At 38.2% G+C, this 23,061-nt stretch overlaps 1 protein-coding gene across 34 annotated transcripts in view; it reads right to left on the reverse strand.

Moving 5' to 3' along the window:
• Positions 1-23,061, reverse strand: part of RBFOX2 (RNA binding fox-1 homolog 2) — a 290,265-nt gene that overhangs the window by 93,957 nt on the left and 173,247 nt on the right. For 3 of the 34 annotated variants that reach the window (XM_064367985.1, XM_064367983.1, XM_064367987.1), the window contains exon 1: positions 1,390-1,662. The exons of 29 other annotated variants lie outside the window; for them this stretch is intronic. In XM_064367985.1, the coding sequence (XP_064224055.1) occupies positions 1,390-1,416 (27 nt within the window). In that variant the 5' untranslated portion in view covers positions 1,417-1,662. Of the gene's footprint in view, positions 1-1,389; positions 1,663-23,061 lie in introns of those variants that run through there. 2 more of the 34 variants (XM_064367982.1, XM_064367976.1) reach the window with 2 other exon arrangements.

A 23,061-nucleotide genomic window follows, 5' to 3' on the forward strand; every position in this document is an offset into this window, starting at 1 on the left:
AAAAGAAGGAGGAGTTTGTTGAAAATTTCTAAACTTAGATTTGGTGAAAAATTACTTTGAAAAGATGTATTTGAAACTTCCCTTTCCTCTGGGTCACAATGGGAAAATCTCCCTACAGGTTTCCCTCCTTCCAAACAGCACTGCAGGGCATTATATAACTAAACAGGATTCCAGCCCCTAAAATGATGCCTCTATCCTGATAGCTGGCTGGCTCTCTCACCCTCCTGGTGGTGACTGGGAGAGGAAGAGAAGAGAGAATACAAAAAAGGGCAACCTCCTTAAAAGGAAAGCACTGTCCAGTGATGAAATTTCCCCACAGAGCATAGAAACCTGGAGTGAAACTAATCTTAAGTCTGAGACTAAAGGACCTGAATATTCTACAGCATAAATGATTTCTCGTCGATAAAGTGGAGGCTCATCATTTCCTCTCAACCTATACATAAAGGAAAAAGGGTAATGGGGCATACAGACGGATGCTAACAAGAAAAATTGCCTTGCCAGGGAGAACTGTGGAAGAGCATTCACCTTTCCATTTGTCAGGAATGACTTGCTAAAATGCAGATTAGATATTGCCTGGCATAACCAAAGAGAGGCAGGGAGAAAGAGGGGAAAAGGAGGAGGAGGGAGAAAAGGGGTTTGGAGGGGGCTTGGGGACAGAGTGAGTGGAAGAGAGAGAAGAGGACAGAATGAAAGGGGAGAGAGGGAGGAGAGATATCTTCCATTTCCTACTCCCTCTCCTTCAAATGTATTTTAAAGCCTGTGTGATTGTGATTTATACCTTCAGATTTGTTCTCCTGTCAAGGAGGGCTCTACCTGCCTCTGTTACACCTGGATGCTCCCACTGAAAATCTTCTTTGTCAGTAACAAAGACGTGAAAATGAAACATTCTTTCCTAACCATTTTTAATAAGGAGTTTAGAGTAACAGCAAAACTACAATTCCATAGCCAATCCTGAGAAACCACAGTGAATAAGGAATCAGATTTCCCTATAACACAAATTCTTCTGCAATTCTTAAAAGGAATCCCGCTCCCCTCTTTTTGGCAGTCTACAAGAATCTCTTCCTACCTCTGCAGTCTTTCTCTCCCTCCCTTTTCTCAGAACCAAGACAAAGAGGTAGACAAATCCCCACAGGGTCTTTCCTGAGCTACAGCTGCACAGTACAGGAAACAGGAATCTGCTATGGAGCTGAGAGGGGGGGAAGAAAGAAGGATATGGATATATAACACACACATAAACGGACTCCACAGACACAGACTTTTAGCTGATAACAATAAATCTGGGCAGCTCTAAGAAGATAATAATAATTAAAACTCTTCTTACTATACTCCACCCTCAAACCTTCATTTAGATCCCAGAGAAGAGACATACCGAGGAAGCACAAATCTTACCTGAGTTACCATTTTCTTTTTCTCCATAAACCAAACGAATAGATGATAAACCCTTCAAAGCAGCCGTGCAGGGGCACACCTCCACAGTTTTCTTTTCCACCCCCCTCCCCCCCAATCTAGCTATTTAAGGGTGGGTAATTGATCTTCCTTTATACCGTTTTCCTTCCTTTTTCTTTCTAATGTTTCTTCCTTTCTTTTCTCTTCCTCTCTGCCAGTCTCTCCCCCTCCTTCTTTCTCCAGCTCCCTCCCATATCTCAGGCAGATGGCTGAAGGAAGCCCCACCCCTGAATGCCTAAGGTAATTAATCAGAGTAGAGCCCCACCTCTTCCTCCTCCCCCCACTCCCTCCCAGCAGGCTGACATCTCCCAACTCCAGAAGCAGGCCTGCTGGAGAATGGCAGTTTGGTGTGCGCTGTGCGCACGCGTGTGTGCGTGTACGTGTGTGTGTGTGTGTGCGTGTACGTGTGTGTGTGCGTGTGTGTGTGTGTATGTGTCTAAGAAGGGAGAAGGAGGGAGGGAGAGGGAGGGGCAAGCGCCACGTGCTGGCATATTTTAAGGATGCGATGATGGAATTAATTATATAGCACTAGAAGCAGTCATAGCAGCTTACTATAGTTAATACAGATTTAAGAGATTCCAGCCATGAAAGTCTAATAAATGAGAAATGAAACAAAATTATTTTTAATATTAATAAAACATTTGTACTGATGTACAGTTTATAGATGCAGTGAATTTAACAAGAAAGATGTGAAGAAGTGAAAAGCTATTAGATGACCACTAACTGGAAGGTTTTTCAAGGAATAGGAATATGCAAGAACGTGCTTGTCCTGGAAGACCAAATTAGCCTTGTGAGAGCAAAGGACTATAAGAGAGGAGAGAGGTAATGAGAGGTAATTTAAGTGGGTTTTTTTCCTACTGTAAAAAAACCTGGAGACTCTGAAAAACGTGTCTACAAATATGACTGCTTAAGAAACTTAAGATATACACAAAGGTGCATACAAATTTGCTTAAGGCTTCCAGCTTCAATAAAAATTCTGGTGAACTGAAAATTCACTCTTTGTTTTCTCCAGCCTTCTATGTTTCATTCAGCCTTGATTGAAAAATATAAATCCTTTCTTTTATGTGCCCTGGAAATTTGTGTCATTATTGTAAATAGTAATTGTTATGGAGGGCTGTAAATACAGGTTTAGGAGAATACTGACAATAAGAGTTTCTTTAAAGTTCTCTTATTAAAATAATATAATTAAAAACTGCATCAAAGATGTGGTTCAGTCTAGAGGTTGGTCTAATTCTGCCCTTTACTAGTGATCTTGAAAAGATCTTTAACCTCTGAATATAAATTTCATAATTTCCCTATTTTATAGTAAACATTCAAATAAAATAATTTATGTAAATGATGAGTTTATGATTTTTATCAGTTGTAAAATTAAGATTCTCTAATTTTTTAAAGCATTCTAATAAATAGGATACCATTCTAAAGGATTTATGAGATATTTTAGTTATGCGATATATTTTTAGGCTATAACCTCTAAAAGGCTACCCAAAGGTTAAAAAGATTAATTCTAAAATTGTTTCCCATTTTTATCTATTTTTATTTTTTACAGGCCCACAGCTAACATCACAAGCTATTTAAAATAAACATCTATAGAAATCAAAATTCAAAACAGCAAGTCACACTGAGAATACATAGTTTGTTGCTGTCTCCATAAAAATTGTTTGGCAACATGCAGAACCAGGCTTTTAAAAATGCTCTGTATTGGCCAGGCGCGGTGTCTCACACCTATAATCCCAGCATTTTTGGAGGTTAAAAACGGCAGGAAGATTTCTTGAGCCCAGAAGTTCGAGACCAGCCAGGGCAATGTGGTTGAAAGCCCTTTCTCTATTGTGAAATAAATTTTAAAATTTTTTAAATTAAAAAAAAAAAAGTGTTATTTAACACTCTTGGCTGGCACACTGCCAATATAACATCATTAAATTAATAATCATTTTAACAATGCTGAAAAGAACACAGGAACTACAAGACCATCTGTGGAACCTGGAAAAACTGATTTAACGTAGTATGTCAGGCTCTCTTACGTACATTTTACAGATATCTGTATACTTGTGGTATAATCCATAATCATAATTTAAAAAAGAATGAGATATACAAATATAAGGAAAAACACTGAGTAAAGTAATATAAATCAGTGCTAGGCCTGTTCTTATTTAACACTTTTTAGAAGACAGAATATATAGTACTCTGAATTTGTAACTGAAAAGCCAATCAGAAGGAGATAAAAAGCAGTCAAATTTTCTTTTCTTTTTTTTTTTTTTTTGAGATGGAGTTTCGCTCTTGTTACCCAGGCTGGAGTGCAATGGCGCGATCTCTGCTCACCGCAACCTCCGCCTCCTGGGTTCAGGCAATTCTCCTGCCTCAGCCTCCTGAGAAACTGGGATTACAGGCACGCGCTACCGTGCCCAGCTAATTTTTTGTATTTTTAGTAGAGATGGGGTTTCACTACGTTGACCAGGATGGTCTCGATCTCTTGACCTCGTGATCCACCCGCCTCGGCCTCCCAAAGTGCTGGGATTACAGGCGTGAGCCACCGCGCCCGGCCAGCAGTCAAATTTTCTTAAAGTGAGTAAGTAGAAAATGGGCAGGTGAGTTTAACTGGAAGCAACAGCAACCCAGTGTATTTTTGGAAAAAATCTAAATCATATTCATGGTATAATTGTGTTTTCAGTTCTATATTAATTGAAATAAACCTCAGAATCACTATATATCAATCTCTGAATCCCCTCGTTCATTACACTGTTCTTAACAAAAAGCCAGGGGCACCAAGAAGACAGACTACCCCCCAACCCATAACTTATCCTTAGAAAAGCAGCAGCTATCTTGACACTTAGGTATGACTGCAGCCTCTATACATCCTGGAAAGAGACAAGGCCCCAAGGCGTTCTTTTAATTTTGTTTTTAAAGAAAAGGGCAAATGAGGAGTTCCTATATGCAAAAAGTCTAAGACTAGAATAAAGGTTTCCTCAGGCCAGGGATTTATGCTACTTTTCTATATTTAGAACCAGTATTTTACAATGCGAACAGGCTTAACAATTTATTACAAGAAATAATTGGTACAAGCTAAAAAAAAGTTACAATGATTTTTATAAACTCACTGAATGACAGGCTCATAGTGAGGTCTGACTGGCACAATGATATTCTGAAGTGTGTCCCTGGCATTATAGAGGACAATTTGCTCCCTGGTGTCTGAGAGAGAGAGAAGAGCAATTGAGCAGCCTGGGTCTGACCCAGCAAAACTGGAGTCCCCTGGTGGCTGAATGTGCCTGGTAATGTACCAAGGAGAAAATCATTTTAGGACATTTCCTGTATGTGTGTTTGGGAGGAGAGGAACAGGCAGAAGCTGGAAAGCTTTGGAACAGGGTGGGCACAGTGAGATGTCAGCTAATGAAGGAGGACCTGCCTATCTACATGGCACAGTGCCTGGGACATGGTAAGTGCTCAAAAAATATTTATTAAATAAACAAATGAAGGAAAGAGGCACTTCTCCTTGTAGTCTCAATTCTTTGATTGTTTCCTCAATGTTTCGTCTAATCTCCAGAACCCCAGCTTCCTTTCCTCCATACTATTCAATTGAAATTTACCTTAGCTGGGCATGGTGGCTCACGCCTGTAATCCCAGCACTTTGGGAGGCTGAGGTGGGCAGATCACCTGAGGTCAGGAGTTCGAGACCAGTCTGGCTAACATGGCGAAATCCCATCTCTACTAAAAATACAAAAATTAGCTGGGCATGACAGTGGACGCCTGAAATCCCAGCTACTTGAGAGGTTGAGGCAGGAGAATCACTTGAACCTGGGAGGCAGAGGTTGCAGTAAACTGAGATCATGCCACTGCATTCCAGCCTGGGTGACAGAGCAAGACACTGTCTCATAAAAAAAAAAAAAAAGAAAAAAAAAAGAAATTTACCTTACTGAAGTCACCAGAGACCTCCAAATAATGGCCAGATTCAAAGGACATTTTATGTATTCTTTGATTTATCTGTGGCATTTGGCATTCCCTTCTTTGGGAAACTCACTCTTAGCTTAAAATGGTATCAGTCTTTCTTGACTTTTCTCTTTCCCTGTTAACCCCCATCCCCATCTTACTCTTCTTCCTCTACCAGCTTCTCAATTGTTGTTGTTACTTGCAAGGTGTCATCCTCAGATCTCTTTTTACTGCACACCAAGAGGTTCTTAACCCAAAGTGCATGGTTCCTAACATAGGCACCCCAGTGGAAATTTTTGTTACATGCATTTACATGCAGAGAAGATCTGTAGTATTTATCAGATTCTCAAAAGGGTCCAAAACTCAAAGAAGTTAACACTGCTGACCACACTTGCTCCAGGTGTTCCAACTCATTCCATCACTTCAGTTACCACAAATTTACTCTGACAGCTCCCACATTTCTATTTTGAGCCCACACATCTCTTCTGAACACCATGTTTCTGTTTTTCTTCCCTTGAATATGGCCGATTATATGACTAATTTATCCTTCAAGGCTTACTTCAGAAATCCCCTACTCCAGAAAGCCTTTCCTGACCCTACCTGTTCCCGCATCTAGTTTAGGTACCCCTTATCTGTGAGCATACTTTACCTTAGCACCTAATCCGTGGTACGTAACTACTGGAGTTACTGGCATAACTATGACTAGACTATGAGCAGTCTGAGGGTAGAAATCATGTTTTAGACCATATTTCCAGTTCTTAACCCAGATCTGAATACACAGTAAATGAGTATTTGTTGAAATCAAACAATAATGCCTTGATTTCTATTACTCTAGCCATTTATTTATTAACACATGGATACACCAGAATGAGGAGCACCTATGTAGTTATAAAAATATTATAAAAGCATTCTTTCTTCCAAGAATGCACTTGGAAATATCTTCAAATTTATAAATTTACTTCAGATTTTTGTTGTTGTTGTTGTTGTTGTTGTTGTTTTGAGAAGGACTCTCACTCTGTTGCCCAGGCTGCAGTACAGTGGTGCGACCTTGGCTCACTGCAACCTCCACCTCCCAGGTTCAAGCGATTCTCCTGTCTCCGTCTCCCAAATAGCTGGGATGAAGGCACACACCACCATGCCCGGCTAGTTTTTTCACATTTTTAGTAAAGACAGAGTTTCACCATGTTGGCCAGGCTGGTCTCGAATGCCTGACCTCAGGTGATCCACCTTCCTCGGCCTCCCAAAGTGCTGGGATTACAGGTGTAAGCCACCACACCCCGCCTTACTTCAGTTTTATCTTCAGTATCTTTCAGAAATCTGAAGCTGAAAGGAAGATGTATAAAGACAGTGGGAGAAAGCCTTCATTTTCAATTTTATTAGAATAGTTCAGATTCTAGACAAAGTAATACCCACTCATTAAAAAAAAAAAAAAAAAAAAACTTTAGGTGTTCTTGCTCTTCACAATTTTATATAGAAGTGACTCAACTTCTCTACCGTCCACCCACATACCAATACTACTATAAAAACAGATCCAAGAGTCCCTGTCTAGAAGGCAGGGCTTGCTCCAACTTTCCCAGGCTTCCTCTGACACCCAAGTGAAAGGCACATTAAAGGGAGAGCATTTCCTGTGGTAATAAAAACTTGTTGGTATAAAGGCTCTTCACAGCATGCCCCCACACAATAACCCTAACCAAGTGTAAATAACAATTTACACCTAACAGATATTAAATACCTTCCCAGAAACACCTCTAACACAATACCACTCTAATATCCCTTGCCCCAACATCCCCTTGACATAAATGAAGTCAAATTACAGCCAACTATTATTTCCCTAACTTTATTTCTCTAGTTTAGGCAGAGTTCAGTTATATAGAACTCATTCAATAAAAAAAAAAAAAAAAAAAAAAAAAGAGGTGAGGGTATAATTTGAAATCAACTGCTTCAGCTCTTACAGGCTTATTAAAAACAATCCTCATTTATTTCCTGTCCCCTCAAAGTCAAATATTTAGCACAAAACCACAAATAACATAAACTAAGACATCAGTGAGGTCCGGCAAATCAGAAAATTTAATTCACAAATTACTATCTGTCTTTGGGTAACTTACTCATATCTTTAAGAAATCCCAAACCCCAGATAACTAGGGTCATACATACAACTGAAATTATGTGTACACTGTATTCTATGAGAGATTAAGGAAAAGATTCTCAGACAAATATGAAAATGAATGGGATGTAAACAAATTTAGCAATAACTGGGTTGTCAAGAAGATAATACACGATTAATCTGTGAAAACCGAAGAGTGCTGTTTCTCCAACAATATGCCATGAATATGCCATGTCTCTACTATTAAATTACAGCAAACTTTGCTGTCTTGTTCAACACTAATATCCCTGTGCCTGGCATAATATCTGGCACATAGTAGGTACTCAAAAAAAAGTTGGTACACAATAAACTAATTCAGAATGAGAAAATAAATTCAATTTATATAAATTATATAAACTTGCAGGTTAATATAATTATATAAACTACATACGTAAATAAATTTATATTGTGTGTGTGTATTGCTTAACATCAAGGTCAACTTCCCATGAAGAACTGGACACCCTATGGGCTAATTCACTCTACAGCATTTTGCAGACCTGGGCATACCACAGTATCAAAAGTGTCCTTTAGGCCAGGAATGGTAGCTCATGCCTCTAATCCCAGCACTTTGGGAGGCCGAGGTGGTGGATCACCTGAGGTTGGGAGTTTGAGGCCAGCCTGGCCACGATGGTGAAACCCTGTTTCTACTAAAAATACAAAAAAAAAAAAAAAATTAGCTTTTTTTTGGGGGGGCGGATTATAGGCGTGGTGGTACACACCTAGGAGGAGGTTGAAGTGAGCTAACGCCATTGCACTCCAGCCTGGGTGACAAGAGAGAAACTCCGTTTCAAAAAAAGGTGTCCTTTAGATAGGTTAGTTTCTGTCTCTCAATCTTCCAGATGCCTAATATCCTTAAGTGTCCTTGGCTACCCTAAACCCTCAAATCAGGAAATTTAGCTATACCTCCAATACTTTAAGACCCTGCTTCCTCTTCCTCCTATTGCCCCATTTGCCACTTGGATGACAGGTTAAGTAAAAGTGTCTAAGGAAAACCTGTGATAAAAGAAAATGCCCTTAACTTACAACAAGTTACATTTTAACCATCTGGTCAGAGGCAGTAAATGTTTAATCAGAAAAACTATCTATAAGAATAATTTCAGGAACAGTTTCTTAAATAGATTTGTCTGGGCAGGGAGACTACATTCATTGTCCCTTAAATCACAAGCCCGTACCGTATCTCCTTATGCTGCCTGATTTTAATCTAATTTGGCCAGATTGGGTTCTACAAAAATTCTAACTAATAAAATAATCATTTTCAATGGCACACTCTTAAAACAGGCATGATTTTAACAATAAGAGCAATGAAAGGTCAAGTACCTAAAATATTTTCTAACGTTCTGTTGAAGATAACTCACTTTGTTTCATTAACTCAAAACTAGCAATTTTAGAAATAATTAGAAATAGATGTAAAACCTTTCATTAAAAAAAAAATACTATTCAGTCACGTCCTCCGTAACGTCCAACTACATAATGCATTAGTATAAAACTGCAAGCATTATGCAATGAAAAGCTTGGCTTTAAGCATAAGAATATATAACAGAAGCTAAAAAATAGATTTTATAACCACAGTTAAGTCTGGGTAGCAACCAACCATCCACTACTCATTTATAAATGCACTGAAAAAAACTGTTACCTTAAAAAAGTAATAAATAAGATCTTAAAATAGCTCTGGGTCCTTCAATTTAAAATTGCTTTTTCAATTCCATTAGCTTTCTTATGTGGTAGAATGGAGAGTAAACCCTTAAATTTTAACATCCTATCACCTCCATTTCTAAAAGACTTTAATTTCAGATAGATTAAACCTACTAAATGGAGTAAAGCCAGGAAAGTGTAGTTTCAAATACTGTGCACTACATTTATCAATACTAAATATTAATAACAAAAAAATTGGGGGGTGGAAAATTCATCTTATCATGAATTTTGATTATAACTTTGCTGCAAAAAACTTTTATCAAGTCACATCACAATTTCTAAACAGAAACTCTTTAATCCACCCCATAATTGGGTAAGGGGGAGGTCAATTTCCTTTCTCAAAAAATACAATTACATATTATAATTATTTTTTCATATATCTCTAATACCTCAATTCACCTGGGAAACATTTTTACTTTTTCAACTTTTTCCTCAAGGAATTTTACTTATAGTTATTATAATTCCCATACTTTACTAGCGGTGGTTCAGAAATTTACTGTTCACAGATGTTTCTCATTGAAAGCACATCAATATTTACTCACAAAAAGATTTGGTTCTAACCTAGTCTCATAACACTTCCAGCTTTAAGGTGTTACAAAGACCAAGCTATTGTTTTATGTCAGTAGATATACAGTTCATAGATAAGTGAAATCCACAAATATATCAAAACCTCATTATGTAAATATAAAATATTCTTAATTTGAATAATCTAAAACAATAGAAAGTTATATCATTAATATAAAACATATAGACCAATGTATTAGAATATAGTTAAAGAGAAGCATAACCACAGCCACTGCCATATGATTGCAATACTGATAGCTTTAGACTTGAATGAAAGCTGTGTGTTTACTCCAGAGAGCTTACCCAATAGGCCCAATCCAAAATAGCTTAGTTTAGCCTTTAGGCCCCAAATACCTACTAAGATGTATTAGTTAGTTCACTATTGCTTTTAACTCTATGCATTCCTGTCTAACCTGCAACTTAGGTACTTGTTAGGGAAATGGCCATTTGAAAGAAAAATAATAATTAAAGAAACATGAAAACACAAACTACAACAAACTGACAGGCCAAGCAGTATCTTTAATTCAGAATTAACTGTATTAACTGTTTCTATTTTCTTATTCTAAGTTTCCATCACAATATTTCAAATAGTCATGATAGCTGAGAGATCATCTGGCCCAACTCCTTCATTTTATATACAAGAAAACTAAAGTCAAGAAAAATGAAGTTATTTGAGCATGAACATGGTAGTGGTTAACGCTATAGCTGGAATCAGAATCCAGGACTCCTAACTTCAATTTTTCTTACTCTAAGATATTCAGAAATATGCTTGGTAATGACCTAACATTTTCTGATTCTAGATTTCAACAACTTAACAAATAAGATGTTACTAATCCCATCACAAAATAGTCTAAAATGTCAGACTAAAAATAATCTAACATGTTAGACTAAAAATAGTCTGAAATAGTCTTAGTGGGGAAAGACACCCTCTACTTTATATATTATCTTTTTGGAAAATATAGCAACATTTGGAAATTGCCATCTGTGTCTCTCATCTGCTCAAAACAAAGCCTAAAGTTTATTATAATATGACGGTTTTGTTATGTTACATTTACATTGCCTAGCCCACCCTACACACACATACACATACACACACACACACACACACACACACACACACACGCACGCGAATCTCTCCAAAGTTTCCGAACTTCTAGGGTTGAATGCCAACCACCTCTGTCTGGCTGTCAATACTATAAATTCAAACCTCTTGCTACACAAATTAGCAAAAAGCATTGGGAAAGCTAGGCTCTGAATGGTACCCCTCAAAAGACAGAAAGCCTGTAGGCATCTAATTCCACCATAAAGCTTCACATCAATCAAACAGTATCTAGAAATTATAACCCTTAGCTTACCTGGACAACAGGATATTGATAATCCATACAATATACACCATACATAGCAAAAGGGGAAAAAAATCTTCAGATAAGGACAGTACAAAAAGTGTCTAAGTTTTTGCCTTGTTTGAGCTGGCTGTCCTGTCCAAAGGAATTAAGTAGCACCAAAAAAATCCTTTGCTGACCTCCAGTCTACGCAGATAGGTATGCTGGCTCAGCTGATGAAGTCGGAGCTTGGTTCAGACCAGGCCTCCAGCCCAACAGAATTTGACAACACACCAAAGAGATGTTCAGGAAAAAGCAAAAAGCTTTGAGTTAATAGTTACAGACTGAAAACTACACTAAAGATTTGCTTTTGCTGTTGGTTTTAAATTGACAACTCAACCAGAAACTCAAGAGGCAGAGAATGACAGCCAGGGAAGGGAACACAGGCTCCTCACACTGGCATACAAACACGGTAGGAAGTATAAGGTATCCAGGAGCCAAAATAGTATATATGTTCCAGGCTTTAAGTGCGTCAGAGAACAGTCTCAATCCAGGCACGGAAAGGCAGATGGGACTGGTATTACTTCTTTATTCTTTCTTGGGCGGGGAGCATGTACCCGTGCGCACGCAAGCGCATTCTCTCTTTCTTTCTCTCTCTCTCTCTCTCACACACACACACACACACACACACACACACTCTACACACACACTCTCACACACCCTTCTCACTGTCTCCGGCAGAGACAGGTGTTAGGATTAACAGTATAAAACCCTTCTGCCACAGAAAGGAATGGGAGAAAAAAGTCACACTGATACATGCAGTAAAGGGATCCCTTTCATGGCACTGTATGTTTTTGTATCATTTAACACCTCCCTCACTGTGCTTTAACAGAGGCTAGGACAGCTGGCAGGATCCACACTAGAAAAGAAGAAGGTGGCCCCCAACTCTGAGGCAACATGAGTCCACTGGAGGCCTCCAGATATGCAGGGTACACTCGCTCAGCTGTTCCAGTCAAACTTGGAAGGATTAACTCCGGCTGTCTGCAAAAAGGTGGGGGTGGAAAGGTCTTTTCAGAAAAGCCAGTTGCTTTTCTCCTTTTAGGAAGCTGCTATACCCACCCTACCATTATATACAAACACACATGTGTACACATATTTCTTTTTTTTCTTTTTTTTACATATTTCTATAACAGATATTAAAAGCAGTAACAAACATGAACAGGTGTTAGGTTTGTCTGACAAAGTACAGCAGGTTAAAGAGTTGGCTTTCAGAGCCTAAATGGCCCATCTAAAATCAGAGAACTGCTAAGTAATTCTTAGAAAATGGACACAGAGTGAGCAGAAAGAGAAAGTAAATGTTTATTAAGAGACAAACCAATCCTAACTATCGATTCTAAGAAATCTTCTATTTGGGACAAGCATTCAAAAGTTCAAAATGATAAATAATTCTAAATAAGTTTTAGGGCTAGAACCCCCTTAATCTTGGAGAGCCAGTAATATTGTAACATGCTTTTGGATAATTAAACCACGAGGATTAAATGCAACTGTGAGGGTACCTGTGAGAATTTAAGTATTACCATGCCCTCCACGCTCCCCACCCCATCAGTGTAATTTTTCTCCTTTTATGGTCACTGCAATTTATTTTAGGATTGTTCAGAAGGAACTTATTTTTAAGAGTCAAAATGGCTTCAGCACATCTAAAGATGGTATTCTTGGTTAAACGTTTACCTGAATTCAGTTCTAACAGATTAGGAGACCACTATACTAGATTATCTTCAAATTACTGGTATTCATTCTATGTGCATTACATATGAAAAACAAGAATAAATCTATTTAGTATAATAAAACATTTATTGAACATCTATTGCATACAAAATATTATACTAAGTCCTGGAGAAATGAATAGACATAGTTCTGTTGTCAATGAATTTACAGTTTACGGGAGCAATAAAGACATTAGTAAACCCAAAAAGCAAAACAATGCTACAGCACAAAATTAAATATTGTAAGCAACTTCTCATACATGGAAAAATATTTTTTTAAAAAAATTACTTTTGGCCAGGTGGGGTGGCTCACACCTGTAATCCCAGCACTTTGGGAGGCTGAGGCGAGTGGATCACTTGAGGTCAGGAGTTCAAGACCAGCCTGGCCAACATGGCAAAACCCTGTCTCTACTAAAAATATAAAAATTAGCCAGGTGTGGTGGCATGTGCCATATAATCCCAGCTACTTGGGAAGCTAAGGCAGGAAAATTGCTTGAACCTAGGAGGTAGGGGCTGCAATGAGCTGAGATGAGGCCACTGCACTCCAGCCTGGGCAACAGAGCAAGAATCCATCCCCCCAAAAAAGAGTTGCTCTTAATAAACAGTTTTATAGTCTCTCTCACCATTAGAACTATAAAACCTGACTCTGTCGATTCTTAACAGAGATCATCAAAGACTCGTAACATTTCAGATGTGCTTTGGCACACTTTACGGGACTGTAATATACAGTCATCCCTCCTTATCCTTAGGTTATACATTTGTGGATTCAACCAACCACAGACAAAATATTTGTGAAAAAAGCAATAAAAAAAACCAATACTGTACAATAACAAAAATATAATACAAATTTTAAAGACAATACAGTTATAAGAATTATTTATACAGCATTTACATTGTTTTAGGAATTATAAGTAATTAAGAGATAATTTAAAATCTACAAGAGGATGAACATAGGTTATATGCAAATACTACACCATTTTATATAAGAAACTTGGGCATCTGCAAATTCTAGTATCTGCAGGGGTTTGAGAGGGTGTATCCTGGAACCAATTTCCCACAGATACGAGAGGACTATATATTATTTTAACAGTCTCCTGTATAGGTATTTAAATGATAATTAAGAAATAACAAAAGATTGGGTGCAGTGGCATGTGCCTGTAGTCCCAGCTACTAGGGAGGATCACTTGGGCTAGGAGTTCAAATCTAGCCTGGGCAACATAGTGACACACAAAAAAAGAATGTTTCTGCAATAAAATCTTATGCTAAATTTCTTCTTCTAATCAAATCAAATAATTATTAATCTTTCTTTCTTCTTCCCGATACTCTTTTGCCATTTCTATTTATTTATTTGTTTGTTTGTTTGTTTGATGGAGTTTTGCTCTTGTTGCCCAGGCTGGAGTGTAATGGTGTGATCTGGGCTCACTGCAACCTCCGCCTCCCAGGTTCAAGCGATTCTCCTGCTTCAGCCTCATGAGTAGCTGGAATTACAGGCATCTGCCACCATGCCTGACTAATTTTGTATTTCAAGGTAGAGACAGGGTTTCTCCATGTTGGTCAAACTGGTCTCGAACTCCAGACCTCAGGTTATCTGCCTGCCTCAGCCTCCCAAAGTGCTGGGATTACAGGTGTGAGCCACCGTGCCTGGCCATTTTGCCATTTCATATATAGCAGTACAGCAGGATTAGCCACATATACACTTATGAACTAGTATCTAAAATCACTATAAAATCTTCCAAGATTCTTCTTGATATGAAGACCGGAAAATGCTATGTCTTATAAATCATAAAGGGCCGTAATAATGAACTATGGCTGACTAACTTAAACTTCAAGAGTTAACCCAGTTCAATATTTGGTGACTTAATTATAGAAGACAAAATTCCCAGGTGCTGTTGTATTTAAGAAGAAAGACTGTAATTCAAATTCTAAAACAACCGATAAAATTTAAGCCTGAAAGTGATCTCCAAATGGTACTGAAGGCCTCGTCAGTTTCCAGAGAGATTTAAATTCTTCTAGACTATACATACAAAATGAAAAGATATGACTGATGTATTATTAAATGAAAAAAAAATACCGGGCACAGTGGCTCACATCTGTAATCCCAGCACTTTGGGAGGCCAAGGTGAGCAAATCACCTAAGGTCAGGAGTTCGAGACTAGCCAGGCCAACATGGCAAAACTCCATCTCTACTAAGAATACAAAAATTAGCCAGGTGTGGTGGTGGGTCCCTGTAATCCCAGCTACTCAGGAGGCTAAGGTGGCAGAATTGCTTGAACCTGGGAGGCAGAGGATGCAGTGAGCCGAGATTGTACCACTGCACTCCAGCCTGGGCAACAAAGTGAGCCTCTGTCCCAAAGAAAAAAAAAAAGAAAGAAAAAGAAAAATATTACGTTTTTTAATAATGTGTTATAGTTCCATATTTTTAAATGAAATTATATAGGGGTATGCATGCATGTATCCATGTGTACATCAATCAATAAATTATGTATGGAATTAGACTTTGAAAAGCAGTGCTGCAAATAAAATTTTTAAAAATCTAAAAAATTTATGTAATTAAGCTTTATTAAGTCACATATAAGTTAGACATGTATATATACACATATATGTAACATATTGGTTGACATACACACCAATATATGCTATATGTATAACATACCATTATATGCCATACATACACATTTTATATAATATACATATTTACACACACTATATATGTATATATACATATATGTCAGCCCATATATACATATGCATATGTATATATTATTTTTTAGGCATTAAGACAAACTAGCACCTCCAGGGGGTAGAATGGGGAATGGGGAGGTGGCTGGTTTTCACTTACTAATTTAGGGATAAATTTCTAATTGTTCAAATACACTTAAATTAGCATTAACTGCTCCTATAATTTAAGTTTAAAGGAACCAAAATAGATTTTACTTTCAATACAAGTACTTTAAAAATTACTAATATTCTCTTGGTCTCTAATTTATATGACTAAGCCAAGCATGGTGGCTCACGCCTGTAATCCCAGCCCTTTGGGAGGCTAAAGCAGGTGGATCACATGGGGTCAGGAATTTGAGATCAGCCTGACCAATGTGGTGAAACCCTGTCTCAGCTAAAAATATGAAAAATCAGCCGGGCAAGGTGGTGCATGACTGTAATCCCAGCTACTTGGGAGGCTGAGGCAGGAGAATTGCTTAAGCTTGGGAGGCGGAGGTTACAGTGAGCCGAGATCGCATCACTACACTCCAGCTTGGGCAACAAGAGCAAAACTCTGTCTCAAAAAATAAATAAATAAAAATGATAATACGACTGCATTTGCTTTACCTAACATAATATCATAACTATAAACTTTCACTTAATACTAGAGGATATAGGCTGGAAGTGGTGGCTCATGCCTGTATTACCAGCACTCTGGGAACCCGAGTCAGGAGGATCACTTAAGGCCTGGAGTTCAAGATCAGCCTGGTCAACATAGTAAGACCTTGTCTATACCAGGAAAAAAAAACAAATAAACAAACAAACATTAGCTGGGTATGGTGGCACACAGCATGTGCCTGCACTCCCACCTACTTGGGAGGCTGGAGGTGAGAAAATCACATCAGCCTAGGAAGTCAAGGTTCCAGTGAATTATGATCATGCCACTGTACCCTTGCCTGGGTGACACAGCAAGATCCTGTCTATTGGTGGGGAAAAAAAACAACTAGAGGATATGGACAACAAAACAATTTTAATCTTTAGATATATGATTAAGATATCTCACCTAGGTTCTGCCAAAACCATGCCCAGGTCTAACTTAAATAATCAGCTCTTCAGAAAAATGTCAAAATAATTTCATATTTGAATTATAACTCTTATATTTTATCTTGCCTTTTAACCATTTCTTTCTGTAACATTTTTAAATTGTTATAATTTGAAGACTTAGTCAACCCAAAATTCGAAATAATACTGATGGCAAAAAAGTGAATCTTTTACCTGTAAGACAAAACATAATACAAAAAAATCAAATTATACATTTGAAGGGTTTCTCTCTCCTTTCTTGATATGGTCTTTCTTCAGAATAATGTAGCCTCAGTTATTAACAGAAACAAATTACATGGATGGATCAGTAACTCAGCATTGTTTCAATATTTTTCCCATTTATCAAAATGATTTTAAAAACAGAAACAAAAAATGAAAACATTTTCAACTCAGAATTTACTCCTAAGTGATTCTCCTCATCAGAACAGACTGGGTATTTCCTTAAAATTTTAAATAATATTATATTTACTCAAAAATTCTAGAAATAAAAGGACTGATTTCCCACAATAAACTCTAGAGTTATTGGCCGATGATGCCAATCTATTCCATTTTAAAGTTTATACTCTGCAATATTATAGATGCTTTTATAGTATTAAAGTTTATGTGTCCTGATCAATAAGAAACATGAATTCAGAAAATAGTCCTTTATGTATATTTCCATACATCTCTTTAGTAGAGACATGCAATACTAATCCACTTTTTTTATTTTTTGAGACAAGGGTCTTACTCTGTCACCAAGGTTGGAGTGCTGTGGCACAATCTCAGCTCACTGCAACCTCTGACTTCCAGGTTCAAGGATCCTCCCACCTCAGCCTCCCAAGTAGCTGGAACTACAGCTGTGTGCCATGGCACCTGGCTAATTTTTTCTATTTTTTGTAAAGATGGAGCTTTGCCATTTTGCCCAGGCTGGTCTTGAACTCCTGCGCTCAGGTGATCCACCTGCCTCAGCCTCCGAAAGTGCTGGGATTATGGGTGTGAGGCACCATGCCCAGCCCCAGTTCATTTTTCAACATAAGTTTTAAGACTTGGGTCGGGCACAGTGGGTCATGCTTGTAATCCCAGCGCACTGGGAGGCACAGGCAGGCGGACTGCCTAAGTTGAAGAGTTCAAGACCAGCCAGGACAACATGGCAAGGCTCCATTTCTACAACATATTAAAAAAAAAAAAAATTACCCAGGCCTGGTGGCACATGCCTATAGTCCCAGGTACTCGGAAGACTGAGGTGGGAAAATTGCTTAAGCCTAGGAGGTGGAGGTTGCACTGAGCTTGTGCTACTGAACTCCAGCCTAGGTGACAGAGTGAGAACCTCTCTCTCAAAAAAAAAAAAAAAAAAGAGTTTCAACACTTAGTATACTAAGAATGTCTGTTGAACAGAAATTAATGGTATCAGGGAGAAATGGACCTAGACTTAGAGACGTGGTTATTCAAAATCTAGACCTAGAAACAGATCTGGCATCCAAGAGTGAGATATTTAGAAATGATCATGAGATTTAGAGAGTTTAAGTTTTGCTGCCAGAGGACGTGGCTGGTGATGCTGTAGTGTTATCTGTACATCGACTACAACCCTTGCGATCTCAAGACTTACCAAGCACTGGTTAAGTCCAGTCAATCAAATTAACCAGAAAATATTTAAGATTCTTGTCCTCCTCTCCTATTCTTTCATTGCTGTTTTCTTTCCCTTTTGCCTATGCCACAATCCTGCCAAATGTTCAAGGATATTAGCTATGCCTCAGGGTAGAATCCTTTAGCAAAGATTGCAGAGATTTCTCCTTCTGGTATAAATTTGGTTTTACTAGCAGTATTTTTACAAGGTTCCAAAGATTATATATTACCCTGTGCACTAAGGTAAGACAACTTCAAAAAGAGGTCAGTTCTAGAGGCCAGGAGGGAAAACAAAAAAAGAGTTAGGGCTTGAGCTGGAAGGATGAGGATGGGACCGGGGATGGGTATGTAGGCAAAATATTTCATTAGAAATATGCAAGACTGACTGACTTAGGGATCGTGTGACCAGTTTACTTGACTACGGGTGGACTGTGGCAAATGACAAGAAAAGCAAGTAGGTTCATTATGCAGGAACCAGGACATCCTGCTATGTATTTCAGATCAGATCTTTAAAGATTTCAGGCCAGGTATGGTGGCCATGCCTGTAATCCCAGCACTTTGGGAGACTAAGGCGAGTGGATCACGAGTCCAAGAGATCAAGAACATCCTGGCCAATATGGTGAAACCCCGTCTCTACTAAAAATACAAAAATTAGCTGGGCATGGTGGCACATGCCTGTAGTCCCAGCTACTGGGGAGGCCGAGGCAGGAGAATTGCTTGAACCCAGGAGATGGAGGTTGCAGTGAGGCAAGATCATGCCATTGCACTCCAGCCTGGTGAGAGAGTGAGACTTCATCTCAAAAAAAAAAAAAAAAATCAAGAGGAAAAGAGTACTACATAAATAATGTTTTGTGAAAATGGCTCTGGTGTCTGCAGGTAAGAACAAAAAAGGGAACAACCTGAAGGTGGGGAGACAATTATCAGCTACCATTACAACAGGCTACAGATGATTAATGCAAAAAATACATGATTTGCAGTAAAAATAAAGAAGGTATAGATATATAAGACATGACAAAGACAACATCCACAGTAACTGGAGACTGTCCACATGTAGGGAATAAGAGAAAGGTTCTAACTCTAGCTGACTAGCCAACTAAGAATAACACTGCTAATACAGAGAAATATGAAGCACAAACTGGTTTGAAGTAATGGTAGAGAATGTCTTAACAGGTACTTGGGGTTGGAAGTACAGCAAGAGGAGAGGTCAGGGTTAGAGATGAAGATCAAAGAGGAGAAAAAAGAGAAACAGCCATGGCCATAATGGAGTTGAGATTCCTTCTCCCTACACTGATATAGTCCTCAACATTTATTAAACATCAGTCATGTACTCCAAAAAAAGAAAAGTAGAGAAAAAAGAAAAATGAGGGGTGGAGGGGAGACACAGATAGATAGAAGGCAAAGGCTGAAAATAGAACCTTGAGGAATACTCACTTCAAGAAGGCAGAAATAGAAACAGAGGATAAAAAGATTAAGTATAATCGTGTACTATTCACAAAAGCCAGGGATACAGAGGACATCTGTTTCTTTTCTTCGATCTCACATCCTTTATACTAGGGAAGGTATTTCATAAATTGATACCGGAGGTGAATATATAACAATGCCAAGTAGAAATCTAGAAAGGTTAAAGAAAATGAGAATTTGGAAATAAATGACTGAATTGAGCCAACAGGAGTTAAACAGTTTTCAGAGCATTGTTTTACTAATATGGGTAAAAAGAATGGTAGCAAATCTGATAAACTCAGGGTCAGAATGAAAAATAGACATAATGCCTGCATATAAATTTTAACAAACTTTCTATTGGCATACTTTCCAAGTGGCAATGAAGTATGAAACTAATTGCTGATACATTTAACTACCCACAGTTGCCTCTATCAAGGAGAGTTTTTATTTTGTTTTGGTCTCTATGCCTTTGATCATATTTTCTTACCCATTTCAAAATGCCCAAATCTTAAAATGCTACCTGAAATGTCATCTGCTCCGCAATGCTCTTCCTGCTTCCAACCAGAAGTAATTTCTCTTTCCTCTGAACTTACATGGCACTTTCTATTTGTTTTTAAGACATACTTATTTTATCTACTAGATGAATTCTTTAAGGATAGAACCTGTCCATTCATTTTCATATTTCTCGCAAAGAATTAAGCTAAAGGCTGGGTGAGGTGGCTTACGCCTGTAATCCCAGCACGTCAGGAGGCCTAGGCGGGTGGATCATTTGAGGTCAGGAGTTTGAGACCAGCCTGGCCAACATTGTGAAACCCCGTCTCTATTAAAAATACAAAAAATAACTGGGTGTGGTGGCAGGCACCTGTAATACCAGCTACTTGGGAGGCTAAGGCAGAAGAATCGCTTGAACCAGGGAGGCAGATAGGGCAGTGAGCCGAGATCACGCCACTGCACTCCAGCATGGGTGAAATAGTGAGACTGTGTCTCAAAAAAAAAAAAAAATTTAAGCTAAAACGTATTACACAGTATAGACTCATCAGTGTATGAAAAGAGAAGGTCTGCAATAACTTCAAACTACAAATCAGAGGTAACTGAATGAATCACCACGTACAGACTATCCTTAAATTAAATCAGTCAATGTTCATTCAATCATGGTATCTTCAACACTGCACGAAGGTCTACAAACAGCAAAAGCTATTTAAGAGCTGAAAATATAGGGCAGAAAAAGTAGAAAATAATAAACACAAAAATAGCATTTGATAAATGCCATGCTTATTCCAATATCACTTGGGAGAAAATAAAGCAGCAACTGCTACTACAGCCACCACCACCACCATGTAAAAGACAACCGAGAAATATTTCACAAGCAATTAATGTTTAAAATGTACTTTAAAAAACTAGTAAGAGTTTTCCAGATGGATGGGGGGATGGTGGGGAGCCTTGAGGCAGGGGAACAACTTTTCAAGTGCATAAAACAGCATGGCATACATGAAGCCATACTTTCAGAAAGGCAGGCAGGTCAGTATATCCAAAAAAAGTCAAAAGCCTATTTAAAAATATCCATGTAAGAGAGTTCTGTTGATTCTAAAGTAGTATGAAAATTGTAAGACTTTCTACACCAATAGAAATCTTTACATTATACCTACCAGAAAACAGCAAATCACAGTTAAGTACAGAAACACTCCTTTGCATGACACATGGTACAGAAAGGAAGTATAGGTAATAACAGAGTAAACCATGGTATGGCTGAAATGCATGATTCTATTTTGGAATGAGAGGCATGGCATAAAAACTAGAGGCAAGAAATTAGTTTTGTTAAAACTGTTTTTTTTTTTTTAAAAGACAGGGTTTCACCATGTTGGTCAGGCTGGTCTTAAACTCACGACCTCAGGTGATCCGCCCACCTTGGCCTCCAAAGTGCTTGGATTACAGGCGTGAGCCACCACGCCCGGCCAAAAGTGTTTTTTATAAATCAGTAAATGATAGGACAATAATTATTACCTTTTTTGTTTTTTTTTAAGTAGAAACAGGGTCTCACCATATTGGCCAAGCTGGTCTTGAACTCCTAACCTCAAGTGATCTGCCCACCTCAGCCTCCCAAAGTGCTGGGATAACAGACGTAAGCCACTGTGCCCAGCCATTGGTTATTCTCTTTAAATTCACGAAGACAATATATAAAGGTTAAGGGCAAGATGTAAAACTTTTGGAGCAGGAAATAATTTTAAATATTCTAATAGTGTTAGGGAAATATGCCTAAAAATAATTTCACATACATTATCTTATATAACAAAACTTTTTTCTCTCCATAAAAAATTTTACCTCAACTAACTCAACATCTTTTTGATGAACTACAAAAAATGGTCATCATATTTCACAAATCCTCCATCAAGAAGTGGAATTTTTTTCTTCTACCCCTTGAATTTGGTCTTAGCCTTGTGACTCACATTGGTCCTGGGGATATTAGCAAAATGACACAGGCAGAGGCTTGACAGGTGTCTGTTCACTGGGGCTTCTCCTCTCTTGCTACTCTCTGGAACCCTGACACTACTGTGTGAAGAAGTGTGAAGGATGAGACAGCAAGTGGAATACAGATGAACTGCTCCAGCTGAGGCCCCAGATCAACTAACCTGCCAACTGCCAGACATGAGAGTGAGGTCATATAGACCATTGAGGCTCAGCCAATGTGGTCCAGACTAAACCAATCACCCAAACTCCTGACCCGCAGAATTGTGAGCAAATAAATGATTAATACTTTGTAAAGCTATTAAGTTTTGGGAAAGTTTGTTACACAGCAAAACCTAACTGACACAATTTCATTGCATAACATGAAGATGTAAACCTCAATACTGACACCAACGCCACACTGTCTTTCTGCAGGCTTCAAATCAGGCTGTGTTAATCCTTCGACTTTGTTTTCCTTCTTCAAAGTTGTTTTGGCTATTCTAGGACTTTGGCATTTCCATATGAGTTTTAGAATCAGCTTGTCAATTTCTAAAAATATCTGGCTAGGATTCTGATTGAGATTACACTGAATCTATAGATCACTTTGGGGAGAATTAACATCCAAGAGTATTGAGTCTTTTGGACTATGAACACAGTGTATCTCTCCACTTCATTCCACTATTCAAATAAAGGGTTTTTAAAGATTATGACTCTTTTCTCTAGGCCTGTACTGAAATCAAATGCTATACCTGAAGTTTTGTGATACTTATCATTTCTTCTGAAGTCTACTAGATCCTGTAATACTCACATCCCTGTAAGACTGTATGGTACTGGTGTCAAGACAGAAAAAATACATCAGTGAAACAGAATAGAAAGTCCAGAAATAGATCCACAGGTGCAAAGGGAATTCAGTGGAGAAATAACAGTCTTT

Source organism: Aotus nancymaae, unplaced genomic scaffold, assembly GCF_030222135.1.
Source record: "Aotus nancymaae isolate 86718 unplaced genomic scaffold, 86718_ANA_hifiasm-v0.15.2.pri h1tg000076l, whole genome shotgun sequence".
Classification (NCBI taxonomy): Eukaryota; Metazoa; Chordata; class Mammalia; order Primates; family Aotidae; genus Aotus; species Aotus nancymaae.